We start from the raw sequence: 18,420 nt of genomic DNA on the forward strand, positions 1-18,420 counted from the left end.
CCCGCCCACCTGGGACCGGGAGACTGAAGCACAGGTGGACTCCTGGGCAATGCTGGGAGGGGCTGCATGGTGAGGGAGGGGTTCTGTCACTTGCCTGGAGGCTGCTGCCAGGAGCCTCTCTCTAGGGAGGGTGAGGCTGGCTGGCACCACTTCAGTGGCAGCATGTGGCTGCCTTGAGGGACGCCTTGGCTCATTCACTCATTCATTCACTCACTCAATCATTTTCCCTTTCCCCACACTCCTGTCGCATATGAAGTGCTCTCTCTCCAGGCACCTGGGCTAAGACAGACATGGGGAAGAAAAGGCACAGAAAGGGAGACGTAGGTGACCATAAGGAGCTTCGGACTGGGCTGGGGCTGGCCTCTCCCTCCCAGGCAGCCACACATTCCCCAGCCAAAGTCGGCAGCTCCACTGCCCACATGGAGGGTCCAACCAGAAGGTCTGCCATGTGAGGAATGGCAGGAAAGGGAGAGGCTGGGCTGGGCCCCCCGTCCTGCTGCAGAGAGTTTAGTGTCAAAGAGGTGCCTCCAGGCTGTTCTGAGCACTCACTTCTGGGCACCGGGAACTCACAGGTTGCTGGGCATGGCACGGTGCCCAGGAAGAGTCTAGAGTGGGGTATGTGGGGAGAACCCCTGCAGGCCAGGGCTTGGGGGAGCCCTCGGAAACTGGCAGACACACCCATCTCTGCCTGCCACCGGCCGCGGGCCAGCCCGCAGTGAGCACCCACTGTTTACTCGGGTGAGGGGGAACCACAGGCCCTGCCCCGCCCACCCATGTGAAGCTCGGGGCCGGAGCCAGCTCTGGGGCTACAAAAGGCTCCTGCAACCTTGGGTCCCTCCTCAGAGGCTGCCGAGGGACAGAGCACTCTTCCCCGCCGTCCACACGATGGGTGTCGGCCAGAGGAAGCTGGCCCCACTCTGGACCCTGGCTCTTGCTCTGGCCTGCACCCGGCACACAGGTACGGCTCGGTCCCTGGCCGCTCTACTAGTCTTGGGTGGTGCGGTACTGAGTGGGCCTCGGGCAGCTCAGTCTTTGCCCTGGGTTCCGAGCATGTGCCATGAACGGCGCCCAGCAGCAGAGCCCCTGCCTGTGGCCCTGGCCACCAACGAGCAATTTCCACTTAGTGGGGTTGCTAAGGGATCTCCGGGCTTCAGGGACCTCTGAGGCTGGGCCATTCCCTGAGGCAGGGAAGCAGGAGCTCAGGTCTCCGGCTTCCCCTCCCCGCCTGGATCCCTGCACTTATCCCCGGCGGCCGACAGTGCCTGGCCCACAGTATCTCCAGCGGCTCACGGCCCCCGCTGGGCCTGGTCAGGGCATCAGCCCCAGGCACCTGCCCTTGCACACCCCACACGTGCCCAGTTTACCAGCTCATGTTCCCTGTCTGGGCCTCGATGGGGGTCTCCTGGGGGTGTCTCAGCCTCTGAGCGAGGATGTAATGGTGAGGTCCACAGGGGAACTGTTTCACCCCCGGCCTAAGGCTAAGAGGGTGATGGGGGCTAAGAGGGTGATGGGGGCTAAGAGGGTGATGGGGGCTAAGAGGGTGATGGGGGCTAAGAGGGTGATGCGGGAGGCTCCAGGCCCTGTGATCTGAACGGCCCCTCGCTGGACCAGTAAGTCCCTGCCTCTGCTTCTAGGGGACACCTGGGCCTGGGTCTGCTGGTGACCATGTGCCCCTGTCAGGGGAATGCCTGGGGTTGGGTTGGGGGAGTGGGTGCTCCTGGGCTCCTGGAACAGCAGGGCAGGGACCTCAGCACTGCTGAGACGGCCACATGGCACACCCAGGTCCCTCGCCCAGCCCTGTCCCCAGCCTCTGGCCCTCTGCCAGGCAGTCCCAGAGCAAGAAGAACCGTCTCCGGTGTCTCCGTGCTGCCCTTGGCTGTGGCCCAGCCTGACTCTGCCCCCCCCATCCCTCGTCTGTACCACTCTCATCTCAGAAGCAGGAATTCTCTCCCAGGGCTGCTCCCAGGAGAGGGCAGGGCTGGGGCTGGGCCTGCGGGGCTCAGAAGGTGGGGGCAGGCCTGGGCCAGGACGGGGTAAGTGAGGCTCAGGCCACTGTCTCTGTCTCTCCAATGGGGCTTGCAGATGCTAAGGGCCCCTCTACCCACTGACTTATTTGATGCGCTGGGCCCCACTGGGGGCAGAGGGTATGGGGGTGAGGGGGGTCTCCCAGCCTGGCCTGAGGACCCCTATGTCAGGCGCGGGAACTGGGAAGCTGGGGCTGGGATGCAGGCGAATCACAGCTTTCCCCAAGACCCCCTCTCTGCAGGGTCCTGGGCTGGGCCGGGCGCCCCCCCCACCATGCTGGCACTGTGTGGGGTTGTGCGAGGCTGTGCGGGGCTGGGGGCTGGTCCCACCATGCTGGTTCTGTGCAGGGATGTGTGGGGCTGTGCGGGGCTGGGCTGGGATCTGGTGACATTCTGCACAGTCTCCATGGAACCTGGAGATCAACCTCCTGCAAGATCTGCTGCTTGTAGGGAGGCAAGGTCCTCCAGGCGGTCTTGGGGCCGACCCCTCCCATGCATTTGACTGCTCCAGCCCCTCAGTGGGATCACTGTAGTGGGCGGGGGTCCTGAGTGTGGAGGCCAGGGCCTGGCATGCTCTGCAGTGAGTGGGAATGAATAGATGGGGATGCCAGATTGGGGCAAAGGGTCCCGACACCACCTGCTCCATGGGGCCAGGTTGAGGGGATGCTCCTGGAGGGTCTGGGCTCAGACTTCCGACTCACATGGACAGAGGCCCCCTAGGACCTCCAACCCAGCACAGAGAGAGCCCTCGCCACAGGCCACCTGCACACACCATGGCCTCCTGATCCTCTGGTGTCCGCGCTGCATCTGTGGTCGCAGCCTGAGCCCCCTCAGCCACCCCGCATCTGGGCTCAGCCCCCCTCCTCTTTCTGCAGGCCATGCCCAGGACGGCTCCTCCGAATCCAGCTACGAGCACCACCCTGCCCTCTCTCCCATCGCCCAGGGACCTGGTGGTGAGTCTGAGCGTCCGGCCCCCACCCTAAGCCTGTCAGATTCCACCCTCCACTGAGTGGCACGGCTCCCAGGGGCACTGGTTTTAGGGAGGCTCCCCAGCTGGCCACCGCTGAGGACCAAACCTGGGGGGACAGGAGGACACCCCACATCCATGACCCTGGTCGGTCACACTACCTGCCTGTCCTTGGGCCAGCCCCCTGCAGCACTCAGGCTCTGAAGGAGTTGCAGGGCGGGGCAGGCTGGCTGTGCCCATGTCCTGTGGGTGCCGGCCACCCTCCAGGGATCTGGAGCTGGGTCCTGCCTCAGTGTCCCCCCTGTTCACCTCCTGGCACTTCAGCAACACAGGTATCTCCCTTGGCACCGGCCGTCCCGGTGTGGATTGTGCTAGCGGGAGCCCGTGGGGGCCCAGCAGCCCTGGCAGAGGCGGGGCAGGCGAGGGCAGCCAGAGTCGGGGGCTTCTGGCAAACTCTCAGATTGCGTTTCTCCAAATCGGGCCAGATGTGCCTAATCTCAGCACCCAAGAGACTGTCTTGAGCCGCTGATGCAGACTCAGGTTCTGAGGCCCATGGGTGTGAGAGAGCTGGCAGCCCCTGAGGGCTTCTTCCTGGTGACAGCCGGGAGGAAGCAGAAAGTCACACTGAACTCAGGGTGTGCGGCTCAGGGTGCGCAGCCGCAAACACACAAGGTGCAGATGGAACTCAGGGTGTGCAGCTGCAAACACACAAGGAGCAGATGGTAGGTGGGGCGGGGGGGCAACACGCGGCAGAATCCAGAGTTGGTTTCAGAGCCAGGAGCCGGGACCCACAGACGCTGGAACATCTCTGGCCGTGTGTGCATCCTACCAGTCCCTGTCTCCGCAGGGGTCCCGCCCCGTGGGGTGACTCTCTTCCCGCCTCTGAGGACCATCCCCGTGGTACGAGGTGAGTGGAGCCCCGAGGCCTGGGTGGGGAAGGGGCCTAGCTTTGCTGAGCTCCCCGCTCAGGCCTGGAGGTGCCTGGTGGAGAGGGGCCCCAGCTTTCCAGGTGGCCACTGGGTAGGTATTGGAACCAGAGGGCCTAGCACCTCCCTGCACACGTTTCTGGGACTTCTCAGACACAGGAAGGACCCCTGGGTGCCCCGTCCAGGGCAGCAGCACCTCCTGCAGGACGCTGGGGTGGGGCAGGGGGTGCAGGGCAGGGGCAGGGGTGCAGGGCAGGGGCAGGGGTGCAGGGCGAGGGTGAGGGCGACGCTCCCAAACGCAATGCTGCTTCCACCATAGCCTCCAACCCGGCACACAACGGGCGGGTGTGCAGCACCTGGGGTGATTTCCACTACAAGACCTTCGACGGCGACGTCTTCCGCTTCCCCGGCCTCTGCAACTACGTGTTCTCCGAGCACTGCGGCGCCGCCTACGAGGACTTCAACGTCCAGCTGCGCCGCAGCCAGGAGTCAGCAGCCCCCACGCTGAGCAGGGTCCTCATGAAGGTGGATGGCGTGGTCATCCAGCTGACCAACGGCTCTGTCCTGGTCAACGGCCACCCGTGAGTCTGGGCTCTCGGATGGTGGGTGCCACGCGGTGTGTGGGGACGGCATTTCTGGGGGGTCACGGGGGCATGGCAGTCCTGGGGAGGATGTGTACTTCTTGGCAAGCCCCTGAGAGCGGAGCTGGACATGGGTCCTCCCTGGTCCCCTGAGCTGGCCCACCGAGCTGGATCCCCTCCTGGGATCCCCAGGTTCTTATTCTGCCCCTTCCTAGCTTCTTGTGACCCCAGAGCTCCAGAAGTCACTGTCCCCATCCCAGATGTGACTTCATGGTCACGATGACCGTGTCCCATTTGCGACCACAGGCATCTGCCCTGCCTGGGATCTCTCCTCACCGTGCTCCCAGCCCCTCAGCCCTGCCTCCCTCCGCAGGGTCCTGCTGCCCTTCAGCCAGTCTGGGGTCTTCATTCAGCAGAGCAGCAGCTACACCAAGGTGGAGGCCAGACTGGGCCTTGTCCTCATGTGGAACCACGATGACAGCCTGCTGGTGAGGCTGGGGGGTGGGGGTGTCCCGGTGTCCACCTCCAGCCCTCGAGGGCTGGCCCGCTCCCACAGCCTCTCCAGAGAGGGTAAAAGGTGCCCTGGGCCCAGTCAGGGTCAGACCCCACCCCACACAGCAGGCAAGAACAGGTGCCCAGACACCAATGCTGTCCCGGGGTCTGTGCCCCCAGGATGGAGACTGCTTTTGGGGGTGTCTCCTCCGTGGGCCTCGGCCCCTCCTTGGAAATCTCAGGCTTGAGCCTCATCTGTCCATCCGCCCTTGGTGGGGACGGGTGTCTGATGTCTCCTTCGTTGCAGCTGGAGTTGGACGCCAAATATGCCAACGAGACCTGTGGGCTCTGTGGAGACTTCAATGGGATGCCCGTGGTCAGCGAGCTCCTCTCCCACAGTAAGACCCCATGGCGCCATCAGCCCCTTCCTCAGCGTCCCCTGGGGGCTCAGTGTTGTGTGCACACACACCCTCCGACGCTCTGGCACACACATGCACAGATGCATGGAGGCAGCTGCCCTCCCTCCCAGCACAGCACACACCTGTACACACGCGATCCGGAAACGCTGGCCTGTCTCAGGGGTGCAGGCTGGGAGCAAATCGCCCGTTGAGCCCCTTGCTCTGTGTGGCTGCTCTGGGTGGTGACCCGTGACCGCACGCCCTCTCCTGAAATGACAGACCTGCCTCCTTCTTGGTCTTTGAGTCTTTGCCGTCAGGCTGTGGCCTTGCAAATGTGACCTGCACCAGCCAAGGCCCCACTCCCCACCTCTCCCCGCCAGGCCTGTGAAGCCCCATACAAGCCCCGAGTACAGGATGTCCCTCTGTGGGGAACTGAGTCTGCCTGGGTGTCCAGCAGCCCTTGGCAAGGCAGGCCCAGCGCTGGGTTGGCTGGGTTCTGTGGACTGGGAGGTGCTCAGGTTCCCGCCAGCCTGGCAGGAGGAGACCAGGGTCCTGGGTCAGTTGAGGACTCAGCCAGCAGCCCCCAGTGACTTGGACACCAACCTCCTGGGCTGTTTCTCTCCATCATTCCAGACCCCCGAGGGTCCTGCAGCATGCATGGGGCGGCCAAGCAGGCGCAGCCAGGACAACTCAGGCATCCAGAGGGGACAGGAGCCACCGATGGCCCTTCTAACCCCACCCCAGGGACCCGGCCGTGGGGGCTCTGCTGCTTGGGTGCTGGGCTGAGGGGTACTGGGACCTGCAGGCAGAGCCCACCTCCGTGCTTCCCGCAGACATCAAGCTGACTCCCATGGAGTTTGGGAACCTGCAGAAGATGGACGACCCCACGGAGCAGTGTGAGGACCCTGTCCCTGAACCCCCGAGGAACTGCTCCACTGGCTCTGTAAGCCCTGGAGGGAACAGGGGCCCGGCACGGTGAGGAGGAGGGGTTGTGAGCCTGGGAACCGGTCCAGATTCCCCACTGAGGACTCAGTCGGGCTATGGCCTTTGTTCTAGGGCATCTGCGAGGAGCTCCTGAATGGTCAGCTGTTCTCCAGCTGTGTGGCCCTGGTGGACGTCGGCAGCTACCTGGAGGCCTGCAGGCAAGACCTCTGCTTCTGCGGGGGCACCGACCTGCTCAGCTGCGTCTGCCACACCCTCGCGGAGTACTCCCGGCAGTGCGCCCACGCCGGGGGGCAGCCCCAGGACTGGCGGGGCCCTGACCTCTGCCGTGAGTGTCCTGGCGCCCTGTCCCCCAACCCCTCTGGCAGGGAGGGCCGGGGCGGGCGGACGTGAGCCGTGTCTCTGCCTCCCGCAGCCCAGACGTGCCCCAGCAACATGCAGTACCACGAGTGCCGCTCCCCCTGCACAGACACCTGCTCCAACCAGGAGCACTCCCGGGCCTGCGAGGACCACTGTGTGGCCGGCTGCTTTTGCCCTGAGGGTGAGGCTCCCCCGCCCCTGGGAAACACAGATGCACCCTGGAACTAGGGGGCTGTGCTCCCATGGCCAAGCCTCAAAAGAAGGATCCCAGTCCTAGTGTCCCGGGCCCCTGAGGCTGGCTGAGGCCCCTGTCCCGGGCCCCTGAGGCTGGCTGAGACCCCTAGCCCGAGATGTCCCGGGCCCCTGAGGCTGGCTGAGGTCCCCGGCCCAAGGTGTCCTGGGCCCCTGAGGCTGGCTGAGGCCTCTGTCCCGGGCCCCTGAGGCTGGCTGAGACCCCTGTCCCAGGCCCCTGAGGCTGGCTGAGACCCCTAGTCCGAGATGTCCCGGGCCCCTGAGGCTGGCTGAGGCCTCAGCTTGCTGTAGGGCTGCCATGTTGTTCCCCTGCACCACCCACCACATGGAGATAGCAGGAGCCCATCACAGGCCTGCCTGACCCATGCAGGGACGGTGCTCGATGACGTCGGCCAGACCGGCTGTGTCCCTGTGTCACAGTGTGCCTGCGTCTACAACGGCACTGCCTATGCCCCGGGGGCCACCTACTCCACAGACTGCACCAACTGGTAGGTCCCGGCCCCCCTCCAGGCCCCCAGGATGTGCTATGGGACGGACCCGCTGGGGGCTGTGACCCAGGCTGGCAGGCGTCCCTCATCCGGGCTGTGATGTAGGCAGGCCTGGGTGAGACCCGGTCAGCCTCTGACACGGAGGCTGGAGGCTGGTCTCCTGGGACCAGCAACCACACGGCACCATCTCTTGCTCTCAGCACCTGCTCCGGAGGCCGGTGGAGCTGCCAGGAGGTTCCATGCCCGGGTACCTGCTCTGTGCTTGGAGGTGCCCACTTCTCGACATTTGACGAGAGGCACTACACGGTGCACGGGGACTGCAGCTATGTGTTGACCAAGGTAGGCACTGGCTGCCTGGGGTGCTCGCCGGACAGACGGGGCCCACGGCCAGCCTCCCACAGGCTCCTGCAGCTTGGCTGCATGTCACTGCTGCCCCGGGGTGACCCTTGGGGGTCACTGATGGTGAGACCTCAAGGAAGCACCCCAGCTCCCCAGCACTGGGCCCCACAGGGGCACAAAGGCTGCAGACCGGAGCCTCCAGCCCCACCCAGCGCTGGTCCCCACAGGGGCACGAAGGCTGCAGCCCACACCCAGGGCTGGGCCCCACAGGGGCATGAAGGCTGCAGACCAGAGCCTCCAGTCCCACCCAGCACTGGGCCCTCCACACCTTGGGCTATTTATCTAAGACTTTACTGTTGAGAATAGTTTCAGGTTTACAAAGAAATTGAGCCCAAAGTACTCCCGCTCCAACACAAAGTCTCCCCAGATGATACCCAGCACCCAGTACACAGTCTCCCCAAGATGAGACCCTGCCTTGGGGTAGAGCCTGCACTGGTGCCCTCACCTCCCAGGTCACTGGCTCCCTCACCTCCCAGGTCACTGGCGCCCTCACCTCCCAGGTCACTGGCGCGCCCTCACCTCCCAGGTCACTGGCGCCCTCACCTCCCAGGTCACGGTTGACATCGGGGCCTCTTGTGGTGGTGAAATTCCGCAGCTTCGGACAGATGTGCAGTGTCCTGTTCCTGCCAGGCAGTTTCACGCAGTCGGCTCCACTGCCCTCAAACCCCTTGGAGCTCAGCCTCCTCACCCCTCCCTCACCCAGCCCCTGCCATCCACTGGCATTTGTGCCTTCTGAGAGCTGTCCTTCCCAGAGGGTCCTGTAGTTGGCGTCGCAGAGTGTGGCCTCCCCACGGTGCATGCAGATTTCTCTGTGTGCCTCGGTGTCCACACCTGGCGGCCTCCTAGCACACCTCCCCCTCGGGGGCTGGGATGTTGGAGTGGGGGTTTCTAGTGAGGGAGAGGAGCACAGCCGGGTGGAGGGGCAGGGCCAGGCGGGCTGGGCGCTGGGCGGAGTGTGAGGACCCCTGGTGTGTCCGGTTCTGCAGCCCTGTGACAGCAGTGCCTTCACTGTACTGGCTGAGCTGCGCAGGTGTGGGCTGACGGACAGCGAGACCTGCCTGAAGAGCGTGACACTGAGCCTGGATGGGGCGCAGACGGTGAGTGGAGCCTGGCAGGGCAAACCCTGGGAAGGGGGGAAGGGGCCTGTCTCTTCTACAAGTCACCTCTGCCCAAGCCCTTCGTCCTCGGCGTGAACAGCGAGAGGCGGGGATCCTCCGGCAACACTGGCTGCATCCATTACTTATGGGTCCACGTGACTGTCCCTAAAGGAGCAGCTCAGGGCTGGGCCGCCCGGGCCGCCATACCCGACCCGAGGGGCCCCGGGAAGGAGGGACTGGGTGCATCTGCGGCCAGCTTGGCTTCTCCGCTGAAGTCAGTTTACGTTTAGTGAATAACTTTGGTTTTTACTAAAGAATAAAAAGCATGGTACTCACAGAAAACTCAGAAAATCAGGGCGAGCACAAAACCACCTTGTAGGACCCACAGCCACAGGCAAAGGCCTCCCAGGCACCTGCAGGCACATTTCACAGCCTCCGCGGGGCTGAGTGCGGCGAGCCTGCCCCGCTCTCACACGTCTGTCTGGCGGCCCTCAGGTGGTGGTGATCAAGGCCAGCGGGGAAGTGTTCCTGAACCAGATATACACCCAGCTGCCCATCTCTGCAGGTGAGGGTGGCGGCCTCCTCCCCACCCCCGGGCTGCCTGGGGTCCCGCCCCACACCCCCAGCAAAACCCTTGTCCTTTGTGTCCCCAGCCAACGTCACCATCTTCAGACCTTCGACCTTCTTCGTCATCGCCCAGACCAGCCTGGGCCTGCAGCTGGACCTGCAGCTGGTACCCACCATGCAGCTGTTCGTGCGGCTGGCGCCCAAGCTCCGAGGGCAGACCTGCGGTAAGAGGGCTGCCTTCGGGGTCTGGAGCCCACCCACTCTGGCCGGGGCACATGGCCCTCACCCTGCCTAACCCACCCCCAGGTCTCTGTGGGAACTTCAACAGCATCCAGGCCGATGACTTCCGGACCCTCAGTGGGGTGGTGGAGGCCACGGCCGCGGCCTTCTTCAACACCTTCAAGACCCAGGCCGCCTGTCCCAACATCAGGAACAGCTTCGAAGACCCTTGCTCCCTGAGTGTGGAGAACGGTATGTGTGTCTGTTCAGCTCGCCTTTGTGCTGGGCGCCTGGCGCTGGTTCTCCCGCTTCCATTTGGCACTGCAGGCAGCGTGGAGGCCGGCCCTACGTGTGCCTGTGAGCCAGGTGGGGTGGCTCACGAAGGGGCCCAAGGACAGGCTCATGGTGGGCGCCTCGCCCGGCTTATATGGAGCTTCAGGAATGTGGGGCACCTGCTTCAGGGTCAAAGAAAGGGTGCGAGTCTCTGTTGGTCGATATCGGCCCTGACTGCCTACCCCTGCACGGGGTGGGGTGGTGGGGACGTGGGGAATGGATTCACCCACTCACCCACCCATTCACCCATTCACTCACCCACTCACCCACTCACCCACTCACCCACCCATTCACCCATTCACTCACCCATTCACCCACTCACTCACCCACTCACTCATTCACCCACTCACCCACTCACCTACTCACTCACTCATCCACTCACTCACTTACCCACTCAACCATTCACTCATTCACTCACCCATTCACCCATTCACCCAGTCACCCACTCACTCACTCACCCACTCACTCACCCATTCACCCACTCAACCATTCACTCACTCACCCATTCACCCTCTCACCCACTCACTCATTCACCCACTCACCCACTCACCCACTCACCCAGTCACTCACTCACCCACTCACTCACCTACTCATGCACTCAACCATTCACTCATTCACTCACCCACTCACCCATTCACCCAGTCACCCACTCACCCACTCACTCACCCATTCACCCACTCAACCATTCACTCACCCATTCACCCACTCACTTACTCACTCATCCACTCACTCATCCGCTCACTTACTCGCTCACTCACTCACTCAGTCATTCACTCCGCCTTCGGAGCTCGGGCGCCAGCCGTGGGGAGGTGGGATCCTATCTCGCGGGCTCTTACCTGCTTCCTGCAGCCTGGGAAGCCTGGGTCCAGTGAGCCCAGTGGAGGGGCCAGAAGGACCTCAGTTTGTCTGTCCAGAGTGGGGGTCACTAGCTTCCCTGGAAGGCGGCACCATGAGAGGCTGTGAGGGGCTGGGTGGGACATGCAGGAAAACGAGAGAAGCCTCAGCTCTGGGTGTCGTACCCTGCACTTGGGGGAGCTTTCCCTCAGGGAGGGCGCCGCACCACCCGGGCTGAGTGTGTAGCAGGATGTAGGGCCCAACGCCAGACTGCCCAGAGAAGCTGGCGCCCCAAACCCCACACCAGGGGCCAAGCTGGGTGGGATGAGTGTGCTGCCTGATCCTAATCCTAACCCTAACCCTCCTCTGTCCACAGAGAAGTATGCTCAGCACTGGTGCTCGCAGCTGACCGATGCCAACGGCCCCTTCAGCCGGTGCCACGCTGCCGTGAAGCCGGACACCTACTACTCGGTAGCATCTGCCGCCTCTTGGCCCAGTGGGGCTCCGGCCACTGAGCCTCACAGCTGCCTCCAGGAGGGCTGGGAGGGCACTGGGGGGGCTCGGCAGTCAGTACCAACCTTTCTAGGCTGTGATGGGCACCAGGGGCTGGGACCCAGCCTGTCTGTCCAGCTCCATTCCCCACGTCCCCAGCCCCCCATTCACTCATTCACACGTTCACCACTCACCCACTCACCCACCCATTCACCCACTCACTCACCCGTTCACCTGTTCACCCATCCACTCACTCACCCATTCATCCATTTACCCACTCACCCATTCACACACTCACCCACTCACCCATTCACTCACTCACCCACTCACCCATTCACTCACTCACCCACTCACCCATTCACTCACTCACCCACTAACCCATTCACTCACTCACCAACCCATTCACTCACTCACCCACTCACCCATTCACTCACTCACCCACTCACCCATTCACTCATTCACCCACTAACCCATTCACTCACTCACCCATTCACTCATTCATCCACTCACCCATTCACTCACTCATTCACTTACTCGCTTTTTCACTCACTCATTCATTCGTTTCTTCACTGACTCATTCACTCATTTACCCACTCACTAATTCCTTCACCTACTCATCTACTTACTCATTCACTCATCCGCTCACTCATTTACTTACTCATTCACGAATTTCTTCACTCACTCATTCACTCATCCGCTTACTCACTCACTCATTCACGAATTTCTTCACTCACTCATTCACTCATTTACTCACTGATTCCTTCGCCTACTCATTCACTCACTCACTCACCCACTCATCTACTCAGTCATCCACTCACTCATCCACTCATTCACTCATCCACTCACTCACTCATCCACTCACTCACTCATCTACTCACTTACTCATTCACTCACTCACCCACTCAGTCATTCACTCACTCACTCATCCACTCACTCACTCATCCACTCACTCACTCACCCATCCACTCACTCATCCATTCACTCATTCACTCACCCACTCATCCACTCAGTCATTCACTCACTCACTCATCCACTCAGTCATTCACTCACTCACTCATCCACTCAGTCATTCACTCACTCACTCATCCACTCACTCATCCACCCACTCACTCACTCACTCACTCATCCACTCACTCATCCACTCACTCACTCATCCACTCACTCATTCACTCACTCACTCATCCACTCACTCTCATCCACTCACTCACTCATACACTCATTCACTCATCCACTCACTCACTCACTCATCCACTCATGCATACACTCACTCACTCATCCACTCATTCACTCATCCACTCACTCATCCACTCACTCACTCATCCACTCACTCACTCATCCACTCATTCACTCATCCACTCACTCATCCACTCACTCACTCATTCACTCACTCATTCACTCACTCACTCATCCACTCACTCATTCACTCACTCACTCATCCACTCACTGATCCACTCACTCATCCACTCACTCACACATCCACTCACTCACCCACTCACTCATTCACTCACTTATTCACTCACTCATCCTCTCACTTATTCCTTCATTCATCCCTTCACTCACTCATTCATTAACCACGTTTATGGTGTTTTTCTTGCACCTCCAGCCCTACACTAGGCACAGGGGCTAAACTTCAGGGGTTTGTTGCCCCCCTGGCCCCAGGGGCCAAATGGAAGTTAGGCCAAGGCTGAGCTGATGCGCTGTGTCTGAGGGAAATTGGGCATGGCTGGACCTGTTGGGTCACAGAGATGAAGGACCTGGCCCTCCCAACAACCCCTGCTTTGCACGGTGGTTCTGCTGCATGACATGCCAAGCGGTTCTGCTGAGGGGGTGGGATGCCTGTGAGGACTCAGGGAGGGGTCCTGGAGGCAGGAAGACCCGGGACGGGAGGACCCTGGCTGCTGGATGTGTGGCCTGCAGGGCATGGGGGGCCACCAGGTGTGGGCTGGGGTCTCTGATGCCCTGATGCCCCCCTTCCCCACAGAACTGCATGTTTGACACCTGCAACTGTGAGCGGAGCGAGGACTGCCTGTGCGCCGTGCTGTCCTCCTATGTGCATGCCTGTGCCGCCAAGGGTGTGCAGCTCAGTGGCTGGAGGAACGGCGTCTGCAGTGAGTGCCCGCCAAGCCCAGCCCTTTTCCCACACTGGGTGGCCGCGGATATTGGGGTGCCCTCGGGTCTTGGGATGCCCCCGGTGTGCACAGGTGCTCTAAGGGCCCCCGTCCTCTGTGCTGGGCTTGAGGGCAAGGAGCGCCCAGGTCAGTGTGGCCTTGGACCCGGCCGAGGAGGGGAGGGGAGGGTAGCTGAGAGGGCTGGGCTCCCTCGCTGCTGGCTGCCCACCGCTGGGCTTTGTGTCCTGAGAATTCCCTCTTCCTGGCATCCTGCAGCGAAGCCCATGACCACTTGCCCCAAGTCGATGACCTACCACTACCATGTCAGCACCTGCCAGCCCACCTGCCGCTCTCTGAGTGAGGGGGACATCACCTGCAGTGTTGGCTTTATCCCCGTGGATGGCTGCATCTGTCCCGAGGGCACCTTCCTGGACGACACGGGCAAGTGTGTGCAGGCCAGCAACTGTCCCTGCTATCACAGGGGCTCCGTGATCCCCAATGGGGAGTCGGTGCACGACAGTGGGGCTGTCTGGTAAGAGCTCCCGCTGTGGACTGGGGGTCCCTGGCACCTGGTGGCCCAGGATGAGGCTCTGACCACCGTCTCCTCACAGCACCTGCACGCATGGGAAGCTGAGCTGCATCGGAGGCCAAGCCCCCACCCCAGGTGAGTGCCAGAAAGGAGGCACTGGGGACCCCAGCCTCATCATCTCCATAAGAAATCCTGAAAAATGGCTTCAGGGTTAGTCCCACCGCAAGTCAACGGGGCTGGTGGTTGTCGATCAGCTGCTCGGCGTCAGGCATGGTTTGTGCCCTCTGGGCAGCAAGGGGGAAGAAAGGAGGGTGTGGGCGCACACATGACACACCCACTCACGCCCACTCATGCACATGCTCACACATCCACTCATGCACACGCACTCACACCCACTCATGCACACACACCCATTCATGCACACACACACTCATGCACATGTTCACACACCCAATCATGCACACCCCCTCACACCCTCATGCACATGCACACCCACTTATGCAACACTCACAAACCCACTCACACACACACTCGCACCCACTCATGTACACACCCACTTATGCACATGCACTCACACCCACTTATGCACACACACCCATTGATGCACACATACGCACACACTCACACACCCACTCATGCACACACACCCACTCATGCACACGCACCCACTCATGCACACGCACTCACAGCCACTTATACAATGCTCACACACCCACTCATGGACACGCTTACCCACTCATGCATATGCACTCACACCCACTCATGCACACTCACACACTCATGCACACACACCCACTCATGCACACGCACCCACTCATGAATACGCACTCATGAATATGCACTCACACCCACTCATGCACACTCACACCCACTCATGCATCCGCACCCACTCATACACACGCACCCACTCATGAATACGCACTCACACCCACTCATGCACACTCACACTCACTCATGCACATGCATTCACACCCTCTCATGCATGCACTCACCCACTCGTGCACACACCCACTCATGCACACACATTCATGCACACACACTCATACTCATGCATATGCTGTCACACCCACTCATGCACACTCACACACTCATGCACACCCACCCACTCATGCATCCACACCCACTCATGCACACGCATCCACTCATGCACACACACCCACTCGTGAATACGCAGTCACCCCCACTCATGCACACACACACCCTCTCATGCATGCACTCACACCCACTCATGCACACACCCATTTATGCACACACACTCATACTCATGCACATGCTGTCACACCCACTCATGCATACGCACTCATACCCACTCATGCACACACACCCACTAATGCACACACACCCACTTATGCAATGCTCATACACCCACTCATGGACACGCTCACACACTCACCCATGGACACGCTCACACACCCACTCTTGCATACGCACTCACACCCACTCATGCACACACTCACACCCACTCATGCACACGCACTTACACCCACTCACGCACACGCACCCACTCATGGACAAGCACTCACACCCACTTATGCAGTGCTCACACACCCACTCATGGACATGCTCACCCACTCATGTATACACACACCCACTCATGCACACACACCCACTCATGCACACGCACTTACTCCCACTCATGCACACACACCCACTCATGCACACGCACACGGCACAGACACGTCCTCCCTGAACACATAGTTGAGGCACTGCAGCAGCCTGTGGCTGGGCCCCCTGACGGCCCTTCCCTCCCCAGTGTGTGCTGCGCCCATGGTGTTCTTCGACTGCCGCAATGCCACGCCCGGGGACACGGGGGCCGGCTGTCAGAAGAGCTGCCACACCCTGGACATGACCTGTGTAAGCCCCTGAGGACTCCCCGATGACAGACCCTCCATCCGCCGCTGCCTGCTAAGGGTGCCTGCTCCCAGGGTGGGCAGTGGTGAGCCTCTGATACATGAGGCCATGCCATGGGCTGCCCCACGTCCCAGAGGACCCTGACCCATGGGCTCCCGGACTCTCTGGTCCTGTGGCCCCTCCACTGTAGCATGGGTGAGCTGTCCCTGGGAGGACCTGGCAGGTCCCGTGCCCTGCCCCATCACTTAGCGGCATCTGCTGGCCCTGCAGTACAGCCCCCAGTGTGTGCCTGGCTGCGTGTGCCCCGATGGGCTGGTGGCAGACGGCGAGGGCAACTGCATCACTGTGGAGGACTGCCCCTGCGTGCACAACGAGGCCAGCTACCGGGCCGGCCAGACCATCCGGGTTGGCTGCAATACCTGGTATGCGGGGGGCTCAAAGCCCATGGGGCGTGTCAGGTTCAGGGTACCAGAGGCCCTCCTTAGAGACAGGCGAGCCCCCAGCACAGGGATCCCGGGAAAACGCAGGGCACAGACTCAGGGCTGGATGCTCCCAGCAGCCCCAGGCAGGGAGGCCCAGTGGGTGCGTGTCTGTGGTGCTAGGTCCCCCTGGGGGTAGGAAGGCTGCACCCAGCCAGGCAGGCACCCTGTGGGTGCTCTAGCCTGACCCCCAGATGTCCCCCAGCACTTGTGACAGCAGGATGTGGCGGTGTACAGATGACCCCTGCCTGGCCACCTGTGCTGTGTACGGGGATGGCCACTACCTCACCTTCGACGGGCAGAGCTACAGCTTCAACGGAGACTGCGAGTACATGCTGGTGCAGGTGAGCCGGCGCGTTTGGGGTCTTCACGGCGGTCCCCGCGACCCGCAGCTGCTCACTGCCTGTCTGCAGTTGCCCCAGGGTGCACACAGGTTGTCTCGGCCCCATCCTCCTTGCGGAAAGGAGGGCGGGGCCGGCCTGGTCCTTGATGGCCTCTGTTTCCCCAGAGCCACTGTGGCGGGAAAGGCAGCGTGCAGGACTCCTTCCGTGTTGTCACTGAGAACGTCCCCTGTGGCACCACGGGGACCACCTGCTCCAAGGCCATCAAGATCTTCCTGGGGGTGAGTGAGGCCGGGCGGTTGCATGCCCTCCGGGAGGCTCCCCTGGCAGCGCCTGGCCAGGTGGGCTGGGGTTCTCGCTGGGGGCCCTGAGCGACCCCTTGCCGTGCAGGGCTCCGAGCTGAAGCTGAGCCACGGGAAGGTGGAGGTGACTGGGACGAACGAGAGCCAGGAGGTGCCATACACCATCCGGCAGATGGGCATCTACCTGGTGGTGGACACCGACATCGGCCTGGTTCTGCTGTGGGACAAGAAGACCAGCATCTTCATCAACCTCAGCCCCGAGTTCAAGGTGAGATTCTACGCCCCTCATCCAGGCCAGGGCCAGCTGGAAACCCGGAGGTGGGAACCCGGAGGTGGGAACCCGGAGGTGGGAACCCGGAGGTGGGAACCCGGGGGTGGGAACCCGGAGGTGGGAACATGGAGGTGGAAACCCGGAGGTGGAAACCCGGGGGTGGGAACCCGGAGGTGGGAACCCGGAGGTGGGAACCCGGAGGTGGGAACCTGGAGGTGGAAACCCGGGGGTGGGAACCCGGAGGTGGGAACCCGGAGGTGGGAACCCGGAGGTGGGAACCCGGGGGTGGAAACCCGGAGGTGGGAACCCGGAGGTGGGAACATGGAGGTGGAAACCCGGAGGTGGAAACCCGGGGGTGGGAACCCGGAGGTGGGAACCCGGAGGTGGGAACCCGGAGGTGGAAACCCGGGGGTGGGAACCCGGAGGTGGGAACATGGAGGTGGAAACCCGGAGGTGGGAACCCGGAGGTGGGAACCTGGAGGTGGAAACCCGGAGGTGGGAACCCGGAGGTGGAAACCCGGGGGTGGGAACCCGGAGGTGGAAACCCGGGGGTGGGAACCCGGAGGTGGGAACCCGGAGGTGGGAACCCGGGGGTGGGAACCCGGAGGTGGGAACATGGAGGTGGAAACCCGGGGGTGGGAACCCGGAGGTGGGAACCTGGAGGTGGAAACCCGGGGGTGGGAACCCGGAGGTGGGAACATGGAGGTGGAAACCCGGAGGTGGGAACCCGGAGGTGGGAACCCGGAGGTGGAAACCCGGGGGTGGGAACCCGGAGGTGGGAACCTGGAGGTGGAAACCCGGGGGTGGGAACCCGGAGGTGGGAACCCGGAGGTGGGAACCCGGAGGTGGGAACATGGAGGTGGGAACCCGAAGGTGGGAACCCGGAGGTGGAAACCCGGAGGTGGGAACATGGAGGTGGGAACCCGAAGGTGGGAACCCGGAGGTGGGAACCCGGAGGTGGGAACCCGGAGGTGGGAACCCAGAGGTGGGAACCCGGAGGTGGGAACCCGAAGGTGGGGTGCATGGAACAGGTGGGCAGAGACGAGAGGCACAGAGACGCAGAAACACAGAGATGGAAAGGGGGTGGGAAGTCGGGGGGACGGAGCCTTGGCAAGGGCAGCAGGTCAGGAGATTCCTTGGCTGGGTGTCCGTGTTCTGAGGCCAGAGC

The 18,420-nt window shown here is 62.1% G+C and overlaps 1 protein-coding gene across 1 annotated transcript in view; it reads left to right on the forward strand.

Annotated features, from left to right (window-relative positions):
- Positions 1–802: 802 nt before the first annotated feature.
- MUC5AC (mucin 5AC, oligomeric mucus/gel-forming) overlaps positions 803–18,420 on the forward strand; it is a 43,725-nt gene continuing 26,107 nt past the window's right edge. The window contains 24 exon segments of the mRNA XM_077961643.1: positions 803–958; positions 2,900–2,977; positions 3,839–3,898; positions 4,237–4,498; positions 4,872–4,986; positions 5,298–5,388; positions 6,222–6,331; positions 6,445–6,658; positions 6,746–6,871; positions 7,313–7,430; positions 7,631–7,769; positions 8,816–8,926; positions 9,422–9,491; positions 9,580–9,717; positions 9,800–9,964; positions 11,256–11,350; positions 13,353–13,479; positions 13,756–14,011; positions 14,091–14,143; positions 15,762–15,862; positions 16,130–16,281; positions 16,544–16,682; positions 16,847–16,960; positions 17,070–17,249. Of these exon segments, the coding sequence (XP_077817769.1) occupies positions 886–958; positions 2,900–2,977; positions 3,839–3,898; positions 4,237–4,498; positions 4,872–4,986; positions 5,298–5,388; positions 6,222–6,331; positions 6,445–6,658; positions 6,746–6,871; positions 7,313–7,430; positions 7,631–7,769; positions 8,816–8,926; positions 9,422–9,491; positions 9,580–9,717; positions 9,800–9,964; positions 11,256–11,350; positions 13,353–13,479; positions 13,756–14,011; positions 14,091–14,143; positions 15,762–15,862; positions 16,130–16,281; positions 16,544–16,682; positions 16,847–16,960; positions 17,070–17,249 (3,087 nt within the window). The 5' untranslated portion in view covers positions 803–885.

The sequence above is a fragment of the Macaca mulatta genome, chromosome 14, assembly GCF_049350105.2.
Source record: "Macaca mulatta isolate MMU2019108-1 chromosome 14, T2T-MMU8v2.0, whole genome shotgun sequence".
Lineage (NCBI taxonomy): Eukaryota > Metazoa > Chordata > Mammalia > Primates > Cercopithecidae > Macaca > Macaca mulatta.